At 43.3% G+C, this 18,104-nt stretch overlaps 1 protein-coding gene across 4 annotated transcripts in view; it reads left to right on the forward strand.

The window, feature by feature from the left end:
• The window catches only part of Dis3l2 (DIS3 like 3'-5' exoribonuclease 2), a 322,978-nt gene that overhangs the window by 227,052 nt on the left and 77,822 nt on the right, over positions 1-18,104 (forward strand). For all 4 annotated transcript variants that reach the window (XM_059278396.1, XM_059278391.1, XM_059278392.1 and 1 more), the window contains 2 exons: positions 4,204-4,316; positions 17,142-17,249. In XM_059278396.1, the coding sequence (XP_059134379.1) occupies positions 4,204-4,316; positions 17,142-17,249 (221 nt within the window). The remainder of the gene's footprint in view (positions 1-4,203; positions 4,317-17,141; positions 17,250-18,104) is intronic.

Genomic DNA, 18,104 nt, shown 5'->3' on the forward strand with positions numbered 1-18,104 from the left:
TTGAAGGGACAGGATTGAACCCAGGGCTTTATGCATTATGGGCAAGTGACGTATCCTTGAGACGCATCCCCAGCCCTGATTAGAATTTTTATGACCATCATTGCCAATATTATGTTCATGTAGTTGTCATAGATTACAAAACACTTTCCTATTTTCCCATCAATTACACTTCAGCTCGCTCCCATATGCTTTTGTCCTCTATCCTATCAGTGTATCTGCTAATTACATTAGGCTCAGTCCTCCTTAAGAGGGGATATTTCCATGTATGGATGCCTAATGCTGGTGTCAACCAGAGGCTTCATTCTATATATCATGGATTTATGCAAGAATGCCCTTTATTGAGGCTAGAGAGACAGCCCAGCAATTAAGAGCACATGTGTTCCTTCAGGACTCCCTCAGACAGCTGACAAGTGCTTTATCTCTGCCCTAGGGGACTTCACGTCCTCTTCCTGACTCCTTTCTCTCTCTCTCTCTCTCTCTCTCTCTCTCTCTCTCTCTCTCTCTCTCTCTCTCTCTCTCTCTAAAAAATGATAACATCTTTGAAAAAGAGAAAACCCTTTGTCATAAGTGGGGCTCTTGAGAACAGAGCAGGTGACCACCTTGAGGACAGCCCTACCCCTGAGGACATGGCAAGGACACTGTCATGAAGTGGTTGCACCAGCTGAGAAGCTGGATTTGAAGGGATGGTTTCTAAGCCCTGGCTCTAGTCTATTAGTATTTTACATGCATGAAGAGGTTCTGATGTTCTCCTCAGGTCATTCAAAGGAATGTTTGTAATCCTCTGAGCTTTGTGGTCTCTGGGACGGTCATGAATGGCCTTGGAGAATTCTTTCTCTCTGTTTCACTGCTCCTCGAAACTCATGGGAGTCCCCTTTGCCCCAGTAGATAGAGAACTGTTTTTTTTTTTTTTTTTTTTTTTTTTTTTTTTTTAAGTTTTTAAGGGAAATTTTTATATTCTTTTTATAATTTATTTATTTGTATTTTATGTGCATTGGTGTTTTGCCTGCATGTATGTCTGTGTGAGGCTGTTGGATCCCTTGGAACAGGAGTTACAGACAGTTGTGAGCTGCCATGTGGGTGCTGGGAATTGAACCCAGGTCCTCTGGAAGAGCAGCCAGTGCTCTTAACCACTGAGCCATCTCTCCAGCCCCATTATATTCTTTTAATAGACATTAAGAGGGGCATTTTAAAAACATAGTACTGACAGCAAACTCTATGCCTGACCTTTTGAGGTGCATATTTTCTTTCATAGAATTAAAACTTCAGTGCCACTGTCTTGAGAGTTCTGCAAGTTCATGTTATGAAAATATATGTAATAAAATATTTATTTAGGGTTTTCATAAAAAAACATCCAAAGTAGAGAATAAGAGGGTGTCTTTTGCTGGGTTAAGAGGCTCTGCAGGGAATTCAGGACGAAATTCAAGTCCCTCAAATATATTTAGATTGGCCTCCACTGTGTTTTATATCCTGTAATGAACTCTTTGTCAGTTTGTCAATTTTCACTAAGTTCAGAAAGTTCATGTATAGTAACACAGAGCCCAAGTTTAAAATTATGGTTTATATCATGATGTAATAGTCATCTCTCTTTTCCTTGAGTCAATATTTACCTGTGAGGCACACATATTATGATCCTGACTTCAAAAGAAGACCCTCTCTTTTACCTTTGTCAAGTGTTGGTTTTAAATATTTAAAATATCAGAATTTAGAAGCTGAGAACTTCGCCTGTGGTTGCTTGGAGTAAAGTTCCTAGAGCATCAGCCATAACAGGCATGTTCACCCATGCAACATAGCTGGCATGCACCCAGCACCATTGCTGTGTGCATATCAGAGTGAGGCTGCTCAACTTGGAATCAGACTGCTTTCTCTCCGCTCCCCAGCCAGCCTTTTCCCTTTGTAAGATAAGCCCATTGCATCACCCCATAGCAGCCATCAGCTACCTTAGACTTGGCTTCTCCTTTGTAAATGCTACAAGACTGTGCAGAAAAACCCAAAGGACACTTAATGGGAGAATCTCTGTGTGTCAGAACAATTGAAGAATAAATTCTATGCCTTGTCTGAACTCTTCATTTGAAGCACCCCATTTTTAAAAACTCCCTAGGAACGAGGAATAGGAAATTGGTAAAAGCTATAAATGTTTCATATAAAATATCTGATGGGCCAGTGAAATGGTTCAGTGAGTAAAGGCTCCTGTCCCCAAGTCTGATGATCTTAGTTTTCGATCCCCAGGGTTCACATGGTGAAAGGAAAAACTGATTCCCTCAAGTTTTTTTTCTAACATTCACATGTATATCATGGCATGCTTACTTCCAACCCACACATATACCTACACATAAATAAGAACGTAATTTTTTTTTTAATTAAGAATGTCTGATGCCCTAGGATTGGTCACACAGGTCACCCAGGGAGCAAATGGGGACGTGCTAATAGGCTCCTTGATACCGTATGAGACTCTCAATGAGTCAGAACTGAAAGAGTATTCATTAGCTCAGGAATGGCCAAGTAGACAAATAGACTAGGTTCAACCTCAACTGGATCCTGGAGGTCAAATGAGTCACCCTGGACTTTTCCGTATTTCATAGACTTGTCACTTTGAGTATGTGGGTGAAGGTGGTTCCTGACAACTACAGGCTATGTCGTTCCTCGATTCTGGGTTCCCAGGAGAGACTCTCTTGGATGAAGTCCATGTTGGACCTGCAAACAGACTCAGAGAAGTTCTGTTTGGGTCCTGTGCCTATGCCAAGAGTAGTCACTGTCAACAGGGATGGGAGGTAGTGGGACTGCACCAGGTGTGTGCTTAGTTTAAGCTCCTTCAACCCTGTGCCTGTATCTTCAGTGTATCTTTCTCCAAGCTAAATGCTTGTTTTATGAGCATATTCTCTGTAGATGCTGTCTATTTTGTGTATTTCCATAAACACATACATAAGTACACCCATGGATGTATCACATGTGTGTATAGCCACGTGTATGTATATTTATATTCATATGGCATACCATCTTGAAAGTTGATTAATAGGACAAATAAGAGTAAATCTTAAGTTTATAAACTAGTTCTCCTGTGGCCCTAAGGGACAGTTCCACCAACCTGGATACTGCCTCTTTCCTTGGTGGACATTGTAGAGGATGAGCTATTGGAAGAAAGAAAGGACAGGAGAGAGGAACAAGCAGGCTATTGATTCTATTCAATAAATATTGAGTGCCCACTGTGTACTGGCACTCTTATAGGCACTGAGCATGGACAGTCAAGAAAGGCCCTATTTGCTGTGTTTGCTCTATTATCTCCAGAGAGGTAGACAAGGAACATTTAAGCCAGTGAAAATATGCTATGATACCTGGCAAGGATGAGCATTCTGGGGACAAACCACAATCAGTATCATTGGATACACAATAGGTGTTTAAGCAGACAAGTAAAGAGAGGACAGAAAAACCTCTTCTTGCTTGGAGATTCTCTTTAAGTAGACCCTTTTTAGGTAAGGAGGTTGCTGATTGCAGATTCTGCTGAGATAATCCAAGCATAGCAAAAAAGAACCAGCCAGACAAGCTTCTGAATGGGATAAAGTAAGATGGATGCATTCAGAGTAGAAAGGTTGTCGTGGCAACTGCCTCCACAGTGTGTGAAGGATAGGCTGCAAGGCTACCAATGTCGGCTGAGGCGAGACCATGCATGGACATGAACAGTGAGCTCAGAAGTGACATCACCAAATGCATGTTTAGAAGCATGACAGCAGAAGGGCTAAGTGAGGGGATACAGGGGCAAGATGGGCAGGTCAAGCATAGGGCTGACTGCGGGCTGTGGCCAATGGAAAGCAGAGCTTCCAGAAACAGTGCCTTATAGGTTTGGGGAACCAACTCATTGCTTGTAACCTGGAAGAATTAACTTATTACCCACGTGGCCTGTCTTTTGCAAATGTAGTGATGAGTTTACCCCAAGATAAGAAGCCTTTGGAGATGGGAAATAGTTTGTGAAGACGGCACTCTCATTTGTTCACGGTAAAAACCTCTTCATCTTTCTGGTGTAGGATGAGGAAAGTGACAAAGTGACAGCAGGACTAGTCACAGGAGCTAGAAGTAGCTGGCAGGACTAGAACAGTGGTCCATGCTTCAGGGCCTGAGCCTGTGAGAGTGACAGGCTCCCTCGGAAAGGACCCCAGGAGAGTTTCTGCTAACCTTCCAACCAGTCTGATGCTCTTTCTTATCTGCTTACAGGCACCTTTGAAGTGGGCGTCCACATCGCCGATGTGAGTTACTTCGTTCCTGAGGGGTCCTCTCTGGATAAGGTGGCTGCTGAGAGAGCCACAAGCGTCTACTTGGTTCAGAAGGTACAGATCAGCTTCGAGTTTCCTAGATTTTACCAAGTGTTCCCACTTAGTATTCTTTCTTTTGTTTTTAATTTGTGAAGAACTTGTCTTTTCTGAATCTTTTCACAAATCTAGTAAGGTCTAAAATATGGGCTTGGCACTGGGAATATGCTTGCCCTCTGTTACTGCACATTTTCTTAAAAGAAGCCAAAGCTTTCATCTCAGATCTCATCTTCAGAGCAACCTTGTCAAATTCCTCCAACAGTGATCAGCTTTCAAACTATTGCTCCAAAGAAGGGTCTAAGAAACAGCTCACACCAGATGCTGGTTTTTGTGTAGTTTGGATAACTATACAAAAAGATTGGATAGCACATCGACTCTTTTGTGTTCTGTGTGGCCACTCTCACACAGTAGATACAGAGTGGAATGACAGTTCACTGTCAACAATAGGCCTTTGAGAAACTGTTTCAACCCTTGTTCTAAATATGGGTCCAAGCCTGTCCTGACCTGCACTTTACAGGTGGCCCACAGAGTCCCCAAGAGATGGACACGCCTGCTGTTAGATGTCCCTCACCTCAGCTACGAAAGGAAAAAATTACATCCCTTCTCAGGGCTGGAGGTGATTCAATAAGTAAAATATTTGCCATTCAAGCGTAAGGACATGAGTTTGAATCCTCAGCACCCACATAAAAGCAGAGAATGGTGATAAGTGTTTATAATACTAGCACAAATGGAAGGTGGGGGAGAAAGATCCCCAGAACTCACTGGTCAGCAAGTCTAGCCAATCAGTGAGTTTGGGGTTCTATCTCAAAAAATACAGTAGATAGTGATGCCCAATTTGTTGGTCTCTGGTCTTTACACAGTTGTGTATGCACATTCACACACATACACACACACACACACACACACACACACACACACACAGAGGCAGAGGGAGAAATAAATACATCTGTTCCATCCTATGTAGCTGGCACATCCCTGCAAGTAACTATGAGAATCCATCCCTTTAACAAGTAATTTCTAAGCACCAGGCATCTATAGGCATTGCAGATGGCCCTGGAGATAGCTGTCATAAAAGAACATGCATGGCTCGCCCCTGTCCTCCACTGTAGGTCATGGGTTCTTCCAGCCTTTTTGTTCTCTGGTGGTGTGCGCTCCTCTGCTCATTTTGACTCATCTTATTTGGGGCTGTGTCTTGACATTCACTCAATAGCTTGAACCTTCCCTCCCCAATACTATGCTCTAGAACATGACTTTTGGTATTTGATCATTGACTGTACCAAGGTAAAATGTCTGTTCCTGCTCCTGCCAACCCATCTCAAGGTATTCTGGGAGCTGGATATTGCTTGCTTGGCCCCAGCTCTCAGGAACCAGTGCCATATTTACTCCATTCTGAGAATTTCCAAACATTATCACCCAGGAAAGGAATATAGCTTCCTAGTCTCCCTCCACTACAAACTGCCCATGTGCCCCCACTGTTGGCAGGAGGAACACCAGGCTATGAACTCTGCCTCACAGTGTGTCCTCATTGTCTGGCTGCTGCTTCTCCAGATCCCTGTTTATTTTAGGTAGAAGCTACAGAGGACCAATAAAGAGGTCTTCCAGGGTCTAGGTTTTCACATAGCTTTGGGCCCAAGCTTTTTTTTTTTTTTTTTTTGGTTTTTCGAGACAGGATTTCTCTGTGTAGCTTTGCGTTTTTCTTGGATCTCGCTCTGTAGACCAGGCTGGCCTTGAACTCACAAAGATCCACCTGCCTCTGCCTCCCAAGTGCTGGGATTAAAGGCGTACGCCACCACCGCCCGGCGGGCCCAAGCATTTTTATTCTGTTTATAAAACAACCTCCCCTTTCTCTTAGTTCTTGCTGGCTTCTCTTGCTCCCTCCAAATTTAACAAAAAAGGCATTGAAAACATATATATTCCTGGCTCTCTGAACTCCTACTTCCTGATGCTCCCCAGAAAGGTTTAGTCCTTTGGTGCTATGTTGTCTAGATGCTATTAAGTCAGGCCACAGAGGCATACACAGTGGTGAACAAGAGAGACCCTGTCTCAAGCAAGTTGGAAGATGAGGACCACCACTCAAGGTTGTCCTCTAACCTCCATACATGCACCATGGCATGTGCATGTCTGCATTCACATACACAAAAAACGCACTCACATGGAGTATGTGTGTATGTACACCTATGTGCACACCCACTTTTGGGGGAGTGACCTTTATTCAATTTTGTCTCTTTAAACTCCAAAGCCCCCCTTCTTTTTTTTTTTTTTTTTTTTTTTTGGTTTTTCGAGACAGGGTTTCTCTGTGCAGCTTTGCGCCTTTCCTGGAACTCACTTGGTAGTCCAGGCTGGCCTCGAACTCACAGAGATCCGCCTGGCTCTGCCTCCCGAGTGCTGGGATTAAAGGCGTGCGCCACCACCGCCCGGCCCAAAGCCCCCCTTCTTAGCTTGACCATCTGAGAATGCAATTCTGATACTTGTACACTGACTCCACTTAACCTCAAGCTGAAGGTGTCCCATGTGTACTTCCTGCCTGACAGTGGTACTGGCCAAAGCCAGCTTTTTCTGGTCCAGACTTGCAAGAAGGAAGAGGAGCTTCCAGCTCCCTTGTGTTGTGATGTAAAGCTCCATCTTTGAAGTAATCTGCTGCACTTGAAGGCTGTTTCAAGTGAGTAAGTGTAAAACACTCTCCATTTACAGCAGTTTAACTCTGCCCTTCTGGTCTGATGAGCTGAGAACTTTAGATGCCATTAGAGCCTCTTCCTCTGAGCAGGTATCTTTCTCTTGTCTTGCAGCTGCGTTGTCCTTTTATAACCAGGAATTCAGTTTCAAAATTAGAAACAAAAGAATAAAATTGGATTAATAACTAAGTGTTTCATTTTCTGTTCCCTTTACTTTGGTTTTGTGGCTGTCTTTGGGAGTGCTGGTTGGGGCCCTGTTGCTAACCTCTGAAGGTGGAGAGCTGGTGAAGGAAGGGCTGGGAGCCTTCACTGCGCGGCCCTGCCTCCAGCTTGGCAGGAGCTCGAGGCGCCGGCCCACAGCCTTGGACAGCAGGAGCTGTGCATTCTGATGCTTTTGAACCGCTGCTCTGACCTTTCTTCCTACTCAGTTTTGTTTCTTGCAGGACTGTGTCCAGGAACTTTTCTGCTGTTTTCACTTTACTTTGCCTATAAAGGTCTTAAAAGCTGGGTGAGCTGCCTTTCCCTGTGTACATTCTCTGTTCTCTCATCTGGCCAAATCATTTTTTCCCAACTCTATCACTCCAGGGAAGGGGGATGGGCATTCCGGTTGATTTCCATCTATAGGAAATGTGGCTCTGACTTCTTTTCATTAGGGTGCTGACTTATAAGTGACTGATGGTCAGAGTTACAACCTGAGCTTGCTTTGCGGAGTGATCCCAGAGAGTAGAACAATATACACTGAACCAATCTTGGGTCCAGATCCTGGCTCACTGGCTTTAAATGAAATTCTTCTTGTTGGGATTTGACTCACAGTATAAGGATTCAATGACTTTTGCTAACAAGGAAACATAGTCAAGAGAAAGATAAATTTGAGTAGAGTCTGTTTAAATTTTAAAAATCCACTCTTTCTTTTTTGACAGAGATGGTCCTGTTAGGATAGGAACAAGTGTGTATCTGACTCGAACCTATTATTTCAGAGGCTGTGACATCTGCTCAGCTAATGTCTTCTCTGGGAAAGAAATATAATTTAATTTTAGGTTTTAAGGTAATTAGAAAAAAATAAATATGTGAATTAAGTTTTAAAAGTAAAAGAAAACCTAAACAGTTGAAACCTAAACCTAAACTTTCTGTCTGCTGGCCCAGCCGTGCATGTTATTTTAGGTGTGAAACAGCTCGAATGAAAGCTCGCCCGTAAATCTCGAGGATATTTTATTGGTAGTGCTTTATAATAGAGATCAAAGATTGGAATTGGAACCTTGTCTTCATGTAGAGTCCAAAGAGTTTTAAGATGTTCCTTTCTGACACCAGCAGATTGTCAGTGTTGCTGTTTTGTTAATGTCAAATTGTGTAGCAAAGAGTTGATCAAATTCTGGATTCATGGAAGTGTTGATATGAAAAAGGAAACCCTTTAAGCAGAGATGTTGGCTGTCAAACATATTATCTATTTCCTTTAGACTTCTTCAGTCTGTGAACAGCGAGCTAGCTGAGCATACCTTGGTATGAAAACCTCCAAGTCCTCAGAAAAGGAGAAAACACCAACTTGCCATGCTGCGGATCTGGGGTGCACTGAGGATGTGAGGGGAAGGTTACCTGAGGAGCCAGCCAGTAGCTTAGCTTAAGAAAACAGACCTCTCAGACAATGGAGACCCCCATTACTTGTGAATGTCTGGCCTGATGTCACTGCTCATCCTTCCTGTCCCTCCCCACCCAGATGATTGATTCTTCCCTTCTGTGGCCCTTTCAACTGGTCACAGGGCTGTCCTGGCTCACCCACTGCTGAACTTGGCCAGCCTGCCCGCTGTGGCTTTAGCAGATGTTTCTGCTCTCTGAGGCTCATGTAAGATTTTATAGTCTTGTTGGTACCCCCACCCAGCAGTATTAGGCAGTGGTGTATTGACCTAAATGACCAGTTCCCTCAACTCTCCCAAGCTCTGATCCAGAATGCTTAGAAAGTCAGGGTCTTGTCATGACTCCTTTTTTCTACAGCCAACCATTAAGCTCTGTCAGGCCTGAGCTTTGGGCTTAGGTCTGAAGCACTCCCTAGCTCTCTGCCTTTTCTGCTGCCAGTTCTTCACCACGTAGCAGTACTGAGGAATGCTGTGCCAGGTGTCAGGGATGCAAAGCTGAGAGGAACCTGGTCTTGCAGTCCTGGTCCTGGTCGGTGTGTTCAGAGGCTGGAGAGATGGCTCAGCAGTTAGGAGTTCTTACTGCTCTGGCAGAGGACCCAGATTTGCTTCCCAACACCCACCTGACATCTCACAACCACCTGTAACTCTAGTTCCAGGAGATCTTCTCTTTCCTGGCCTGTGTGGTAGTACAAGAAGCTCACACAGGAATGCACACACATGAACAGTAAATAAATACAAGCTTTAGATTTAGAGGCAGTGTGTTTGAGGACAGCATGTAGTGTGGATTGGCTGAGGTACAAATTACAGGGGTTGCCAAGACGGGAAATTGGAGAGAGACCTGAAGTGGCAACCTAAAAAGCATGGGCATCCTTCAGGGTTGTAGGTTATGCTGGGTTTCGAGAACGGTTGAGTGACCTTCCTTCTAAGGAGAAACTCACTTGAGCACTCTGGATAAAGGAGAATTCAGCCAGAATCAGGGATAGCATTTCAGTACCAGGGTCCTTTCCACATCACTGTCTGTTGAATCTTCGAGTCACTGCCCCAGAGGCAGACCCTTGTTCATCTACTTTCCAAAGGGTTTATCAGTGCTATAGTACCTAGCTGAATGGTCACCCCTAGTTCCAGCAGTCCCTATCATACAGCAAGAAGGAGGGAGAGGAAACGGGTGGGGAAGTGGAGAAGCTCTTTTTCCAGGTACTGCTTCTGCCCACATCAAGATAGATGCGGAGAGCAGATCCTCCTTAGTAGCTCTTAGAACATTTGACTCCATGTCACTGATTGTGAGGACCCAAGCCTGTTCTTTTTGTGTTTTGTTTTTGTTGTTGTAGACTCGAGGTCTTATTATATAGCTCAGGCTCTTCCTGCCTCTGTCTTTATCATCATATCCAACCTATGGGTCTAGTGTTCAGTGAAGACTTCTTGGCCCAACCGAAAGTATCTGGACCTCCATAAGGAAACCCAGATCCAGTTGCTGGATCCAGCTCATCCAGCTCATTGAACCTATTATAAATGGCATCCTTAAAACAAAGAATGTAGTGATTACTGGCAGATCACCTGCCTAAGTAGGATTACAGGTTGTCTCTAGATGAGGTGTAGTAAGAAAGAAGATGCATGGGCTGGAGAGATAGCTCTGTGGTCACGAGCACTTGCTATATAATCATGACCAAACTTCAGAGATCTCAGTGCCCAGGTTAACAAGACAGGTATCCTTACAAAACACCTGTAACTCAAGCTTCAAGGGATCTGACACCTTCTTCTGGCCTCTGCTCATGCACAGGTGCACACAGCCACAGACACCCAGCTACATTCATGCGCGCACACACACACACAAACACACACACACACATGCATACACATATCAACACTACCACCACCACCACCACTCATACTAAATAAAAATAAATAAATCTTAAAAGTAAAGAACATACAGAAGTCTGAAGAAAATAAGGGAGGTAATGTTTACTTCAGCAACACACATACAAAAATTGGATGCAGAGATTTAATAAGGCTTACATGCAAATTTGAAAAGTGTCCCATATTTTAAAAAATAAAAACTACTGAAGTAAACTATTGTTCTGTTTTCCATTACTACCTTGAAATATCTGAAGCTGTATATGAGGTTTATTAAATTCAGTTTTGTGTCTTGGGGTTTTGTTCATTTAGTAGTTGGTTGATTGGTTGATTTGGTTTGATTTTTTTTTGTTGTTGTTGTTGTTATTTGTTTGTTTTGGCTTTGAGACAAGGTATCTTGTAGCCCAGGTTGACCTTAAACTCCCCATGTAGCTGAGGGTGACCTTTAACCCCTGATCTTGCCTCTACCTCCCAAGGCTGAGATTAGAGATGCATGCTGAATTTTGAAGCCCGAAAGTCCCAACAGCCTAGGGCCGTCTCTAGTGAGGCCCCTCTCTGTATCCCCTCGAGGCAGACAGTATAGAAATGGCAGAAGCTATGGAAAGAGAAAAGACCATGTGGAGACAGGAAGCCAGGGTGGAAGGAGGAGCCGGAACCAGAAACTGTTTTTGAGAAACTTCAAGTGTGACCGATGGAAGGAATAGAATCTGGAGTTTAGGGCAGCTCCACTCCTGTGCTCTGCCCGAGGGGAATCAAACCAGCTGAGCAGGGAGTTCACTAGCAAGAGCTCCAGGCTGTTAGGCCAGGCTGAAGACAGGAGATACAGGCATCCCTGAAAAGTTAGCGAAGTTGGCTCAAGAGGATGGCTGATAGGAAATACTAGGGAGGACCTGAGTCTGTCTTCCCTGTGTAGAGAGTTGAGTTTTTCTGCTGAGGAGAATGAGGAAGGTAGTAGGGTAAGCTGCTGTGGGAGAGCCTGGCGAAGATGCTGTCAGGGAGGGCAAGGGCTGGGACTGTTTGTTCATGCACCTCCACACAGCCTAGCACGCTTCCTGTCACCATCAGTGTTGAGCCAGTAGTGTCCCCAGCACAAAGAAGGCGGACTCTGAGACTGATAGATGACTTGCAGTTAGGACAATGGGATTCGGACAGCAGGGAACTGTGATGGAGGTCCATGCTAAGCAGGGAGCGTGATGAATGCGGGGCCAGGAGGACAAAAGCAGGGTCCAGGGAGCATAGGCACCGGCCCGTGCTGTTGGCAGCAGGAGCTTCTCTGCAAAGAAATCTTTCCTGGTTATCCTTGCTGCTCTGCACCTCACTCTGGCCCAGAATCTCTCCAGATGCTGTGAAAGGACTCATACAGCCCACATGCCACATGGAACCAGGGTACCTTCCTTCTCACCCGCCTGGGCAGGCATATGACAAAGGGGCTTTTAAGAGAGGCCCCACCTCACCAGCCCTCTTCTACGAGGAAGCCTGCTACACTCTGGGTTGAGCAGGAATGCATGCACAGTGACCCCTGGAGGACCAGTGGATTTATGAGATGCTGTGATATGCCAAACCACAAATGTGATCATAACCTCTTAATTTCTTCTCCTTTGAAAGACACAGGCCTAACCACCTATTTACAAAACTGGATGAACGTGGACTGTTTCCTCTGAATTCCATCTGATTTCTTCCTCAAGATCTAGTAGAAAGTTTATTAAAAAGGACTGTCCCTTAAAAACGTAAATACAATTATGCTACCACTGATTCTTCATGAAACTTGAGTTCTTTGGCATCTGACTAGTGGGAGGAGCAAAGCAGTTTTGATACCCTGGGCAGCCACAGGGTGTGCTGGTAGTTTTTTGTTTGTTTGTTTGTTTTGTTTTGTTTTGTTTTAACAGAGGGTTTCCAAAATTCTTCCCTTTCTACTGAAAGTACTAGTTGCCGCCATGGACATTTTTGTGTAAAGATGCTGCTATAGAATTCTGTCAGCAAGGATTTCATGAAGTGTTTGTTTATTTGTTTGTTTGTTTGTTTGGTGTGTGTGTGTTACAGTAAACAGAGAAAACCCAGTTTATTGATTTTATAACAGAGGTCAGTCATCTACATACTAATAGTGCCTACTGTGTTGGGGGTATTAGAGGGACAAAGCCAGACCTCTCTATGTTCTTGGGGAGGCACCTAACAAGGCATCAGGATGCACTGTGGTTACGGCGTTTGAAGTGGCATGAGAGCAGAGAGGGTGGAGGAAGTAGCTTGTTCTTTGGGACTGCCTCACAGCCTGTGAAAGATCAGGGGAATTACAAGACAGTACATTCTCTGCCTGAGGGAGTCTGGGTAAGCCATGAAAATGGCAAGGAGCAGAATCTGGAAGGACATGCCAAAGTTTGCCTGAAGCAATGTCCAGAAAGGTGTTCCAGAAAATGGGAACACCATGTGCACAAGCTGGAGCAGCAAGCAGGCGAGGCAGGTGAAGGGCTTGCAGTGGGAAGCCCGTGCACTAGAACCATGGATGATAAAGGGGAGTACCTGGGCCCGAGGCTGAATAAGGAAGGCTGAGCCAAGGGTCACAGGGACTTGGACACCTTGAGCTTACTTTTACTGAGTGTTTCAGAGCAGTTTCACTTAGAAGAAAACTGAGGTCCAGAATTGTCCTGGATCATCAGGAAGTGCTGGGCCCAGGCTCTGACTTGAGGTCTCTGTGTCAAACCTTCCTTATTTTCTTATACCTGGTGCCACTGCATTGCTTCAGCTGCTTGATGGTCTGAAGACCTTGAGCCCCATCCAGCTCTTCATTTCATACATAAAATTTTAGCCTCATACTTATTGATAAAATAGATCAGGCTTAGTATGTGCAATAAGTATAAATTTATATTTAAATGTATAATAGAAGACCAATTAATAGAAAGTGTAGCTTCTTAAAAAAAAAAAAAAAAGCTCTTCTTTTAAAATGATTTTAGACTTACAGAAAAATCGCAAAGACGGAGAGGCTTCATTGCCAGCATCTTACATTGCCATACTGTCAATCAGAGCTAAGAGACTCCGTTGGGACACTACTATTAACTGTTCTTCATCCTTTATTTGGATTTCACTTATTTTTCTATCAGTGTTTTCTGTTTCAGGGTCCAGTCTAGGCCCACAATACAATGACTTTTTTTTTTTATGAACACTAAAGCATCATGGTACTGAGTTATGTTACATTATCAGATACTCAGTCTTGTGACTTAAAGTATGATATTTCCTTGAAAACTATTGTCTAATTAAAGAGAGAGATTGAGCTCTGGACTAATCATTGCAGTAAGCATGCTGGTTAAGCAGCCAGTTTCCATAGAACATCTGGTGTCATCATCTGATCATGGAACCCAGAAAAGAAAGCAAGAATGCATACCCAGAAAACGTAACTGAACTTCGCTCAGCCCCATGATAATGCACCACAGACTGAGTGACTTCAACAACAGACCTTTAGTTTTTCACAGTTTTAGAAGCTTGAAGTCACAGTTTCAAGTGCTAGTCTATGTGATTCCTGGTAAAAACCTCTCCTGGCTGGTACATGGCTGTGTCCTCACATGGCCTTACCTCTGCACCTGCTGGAGAGATGGACTATATATGCTTTGTCCTCTCCTCCTCTAACATCTCAGTTTTCTATAACTAGGTCCCACTTTTATGATTTCATTTAACCTTAGTAACCATCCAAAGACCCCATCTCCAAATACTGTCAAACTGAAGAGTGCAGCTTTAATATATAAATAGGTAGGTACAATTCAGTTCATAGCATAGTTCAAATTATGTGACATCTTTGTGTTCATTCACAAACCGGTATGACACAGAAACTCTATGGTGTGATGATGTAGGTGAAGTTGCAGCATTTGTTTTTTAAATATAATTTATTTATTTTTATTTCATGCACATTGCATATATGTCTGTGTGAGGGTATTAGATCACCTGAAACTGGAGTTACAGGCAGTTATGAGCTTGCCTTATGGGTGCTGGGAATTGAACCCAGGTCCTCTGGAAGAGCAGCCAGTGCTCTTAACTGCTGAGCCATCTCTCCAGCCACAGTTGCAGCATTTTATAAAATACTTGACACACACAAGAAAATGTCATATATTTAGAAAACATTTTTGAAATAACTTATTTATTTTTATTTTATATACATTGGTGTTTTGCCTGCAAGTATGTATGCAGGAACCAGATTCCCTGGAACTAGAGTAACAGACAGCTGTGAGCTGTCATGTGGATGCTGAGAATTGAACCTGGGTCGTCTCAAAGAGCAGCCAGTGCTCTTAACCACTGAGCTATCTATCTCTCCAGCCCCTTGGAACACATTTTAACTTTACTACTAATAAAGCTAGTGGGGGCACTGAGGATATAGCTTGCCTAACATGCACAAAGCCCTGGGTTAAATCCCCAGCACAGCAAGCATAAACCAGGTATGGCCAGCCATGCACACCTGTAATCCCAACACTCAGAAGGTGGAGCCAGGAGAATCAGAAGTTCAAAGTCATCCTTAGCAAAGCCATCCTTTGAGACAAGCCTGGGCAACACAGGACTTGTCTCAAAGCAAATAAAACAAAAAACAAGATAGCAAATAGTGTGTCATTTGGGCTGATGGTATAAAAAACAGGCAACAAGAAGAGAAACTTCAGTAACACTTTCATATAGAAGCTGTTACCAGAAGTTTTCAAGTAGTCATTGGATTTTGCCTAGGTTTAAAACCTCTAGAATACTGCTATAGAGTATATTAACAACTATTAATTTTTTGTTACTGATATAGGCCATGGGTTCTTGAATTTCCTCTTCCATACTAAGGACATGTTCTCTATGGAAATAGTACAGTACAGAAACTTCACATAGTGAAAGAAACCACTGAGCTTTGTTTTGATTTTACTAATAAAGAAATTCGCTAAATTTATGTAAATATAGTGTAACAGCTCTCCCTTTCTAGTGAATTAGCACAAAATTCAACAGTGTATGTTAAGTTAGTATACAGTAAATGTGGGAAAGAAATGGCTTATAATGCAATTTGAGTTTGGGAGAGTGAGTGATAATATTATAATCAAGAAAAATATGGGAGAAGGAATCGATCTGAAGGCAGGAGGAAGAGAGGGCCAAGTATCTTGGTGGGGGAAGCAGGGAGAGATACTAATTTTGTTTCTGGTATTATGGAAAATACAAATAATTTCAGTGACAGCTGTCATCATTTCAAAGTGTATTAAAGACAGATTATTCTGTTACAGTATGATCAGTTGTAGGGTTTTGTTGTTGTTGTTTGTTTTTGATTGTTTATATAACCCTGGCTGGCCTGGAACTCTCTATGTAGACCAGGCTAGCCCCAAACTCACAGAGATCCCCCTGCCTTTTATTCTGCCTCCTAAGTGTTGGTATTAAAGGTGTGTGCTACCATAACCAGCAAGATCCATTTATTGTGAGAGTAAAAGATAGTAAGTAAGAGAAATCATCAGGCTTAAAAACCTGCAAAATGGGGCTGGTAAGCTGACTCTGGAAAACGTACTTGCTGCCAAGCCTGATGATCTGAGTTCAGTCTCTAGTACCTACATGGTAGAGAGAACTAATTCCCCCAGATTGTCCCCTGACCTCCACATACGCACCATGGTATGTACCCCATACACACGCAAAAAATAGTGTATTTTTTTTTTTGAAATATCGCAAAATGGGTGATTGGTTGGCCAATGTTCATCTATGAACCTGAATTTGTGAACTTTTGTCATAGTTATACTTTATTATTCTGTTTATACTCCAATATAATTTTGTAATTTATGATATGCTCAATTACTAAATTAAATAACTGATGATTTTACTTTGATAAGACTCTGGGGAGTTTATATTACCTTTGAGTTCTTAAGTACATTTTTCAATCAGAATAGTAATACCCCAAAACCTCCCCTAAACACTTTTAGTATTTATTTTTATCTTATGTATATGAATATATGTGTGCCATGTGCATGCTTGGTGCCCATAGGGGCCAGAAGAGAGTGTCAGATCTCCTAGAACTGAAATGAGCCACTATGTGGATGCTGGGAACCAGACCTAGTTCCTCTACAAGAGCAGCAAGTTCCCATAGCTGCTGAGCCATCTCTCCAGCTCCCTCCTCCCATAGACTCCAAATCACCTCCAGATAACTCATAAACAATATTATATTCTATTACTTAGAGAATAATGACAGGGGAAAAGTGTATATATGTATTCCCTACAGATGCAATTCTAAAAATGAAGAAACCTTTCCAGCCTTGGCAGAACCTAGAGATTTAGAGGTTGGACTGTAACCACAATCTTTCTTTTTTTTTTTTTTTTTTTTTCGGTTTTTCAAGACAAGGTCTCTCTGTGTAGCTTTGCGCCTTTTTCCTGGAACTCACTTGGTAGCTCAGGCTGGCCTCGAACTCACAGAGATCCGCCTGGCTCTGCCTCCCGAGTGCTGGGATTAAAGGCGTGCACCACCACCGCCCGGCTGTGACCACAATCTTGATACCTACTCTTCCTGCTTCCCAGTTGACGTCCCCTGACACGAGAACCGTTGGCAGAGCCTGAGATAGTGTGCTCTCTCCGCAGAGGCTTCTAGAAGTGAAGCTCTGTCACCTTCAGCTTACTCTGGAAGCTCAAGCTGATCACCAAAACTCTACCTATGGGCTGCCTAAGACAAACTCCTGCAGGTTGGACAAGGATGCTCAGAAACTCTCCTCTGTTTACAGGTGGTTCCCATGCTTCCCAGACTTCTGTGTGAGGAACTGTGCAGCCTCAACCCCATGACTGACAAGCTGACCTTCTCTGTGATCTGGAAGCTGACCCCTGAAGGCAAGGTAACAAACTGTACTTTGTCATTCATTCTCCACTTACTACTGTCCCGTCCCGTGTTAGCACCCATTGTGTGCCTGCACTAGCCTGGAGTCTTGTGGTGGACAGATGCAGAAGGACTGGGGTAGGTAGCTGTTTTAGGAAGAAGTCTAAGGGCTCTAGCCTGACTGACTCTACTTACTCACCAGCTAAGGGAGAGCACTAATTGTGGGGGTGGGAGCTTAGGGTAGGAGATGGTTCAGTGAGGATGGATATGCATCTGGAGAACAGGATGGGAAGCCAGGCTTAAATGAACTGTGGTAGTCTGTGTTCCTCTAATGTGTCCTGAGGAAGATGGCTGGAATAGGAAGACTAACGAAGATTAGGAGAGGAACACTTCAGTCCTAGCATGAGGTAAGGAAAACACTGATAACAGAGGTCGTCAGCAAGCACAAGGAGGAAAGAAGATGGGTAAAGATGACACTTGAGAAAACCAGTTCCCTCTCCATAGTGAGCAGCTGTAAACATCACAACAGGGTCATGTTTGAGGACATGGGGCTTACTCAGTGCAGACTTCTGCAAAGCTGGTTACAGACACCGTGAAAGAACATGGGAAATGTATATGCTCTAATAATAAATGAAAGTGGAAAAAAAAGATGCTTAATTATAAAGAGGTTCCAAATAAAGATGGAAAATTAAATAACCACATGGATTTTTATTCCATCCCAAAACCTCACTAAAATAACAGTAAAGAGATTTTTTTAAAAAAGAAAGAAAGAAGGAGAAGAAAAAAGACAAACCCACAAGGACAAAGAGAGTGGGAGAGGAGACAACAGCAACAAAACCCTGGAGCCAGGAGCAGATGGACAAGTGGTACCTGA

Source organism: Peromyscus eremicus, chromosome 13 (assembly GCF_949786415.1).
Source record: "Peromyscus eremicus chromosome 13, PerEre_H2_v1, whole genome shotgun sequence".
Lineage (NCBI taxonomy): Eukaryota > Metazoa > Chordata > Mammalia > Rodentia > Cricetidae > Peromyscus > Peromyscus eremicus.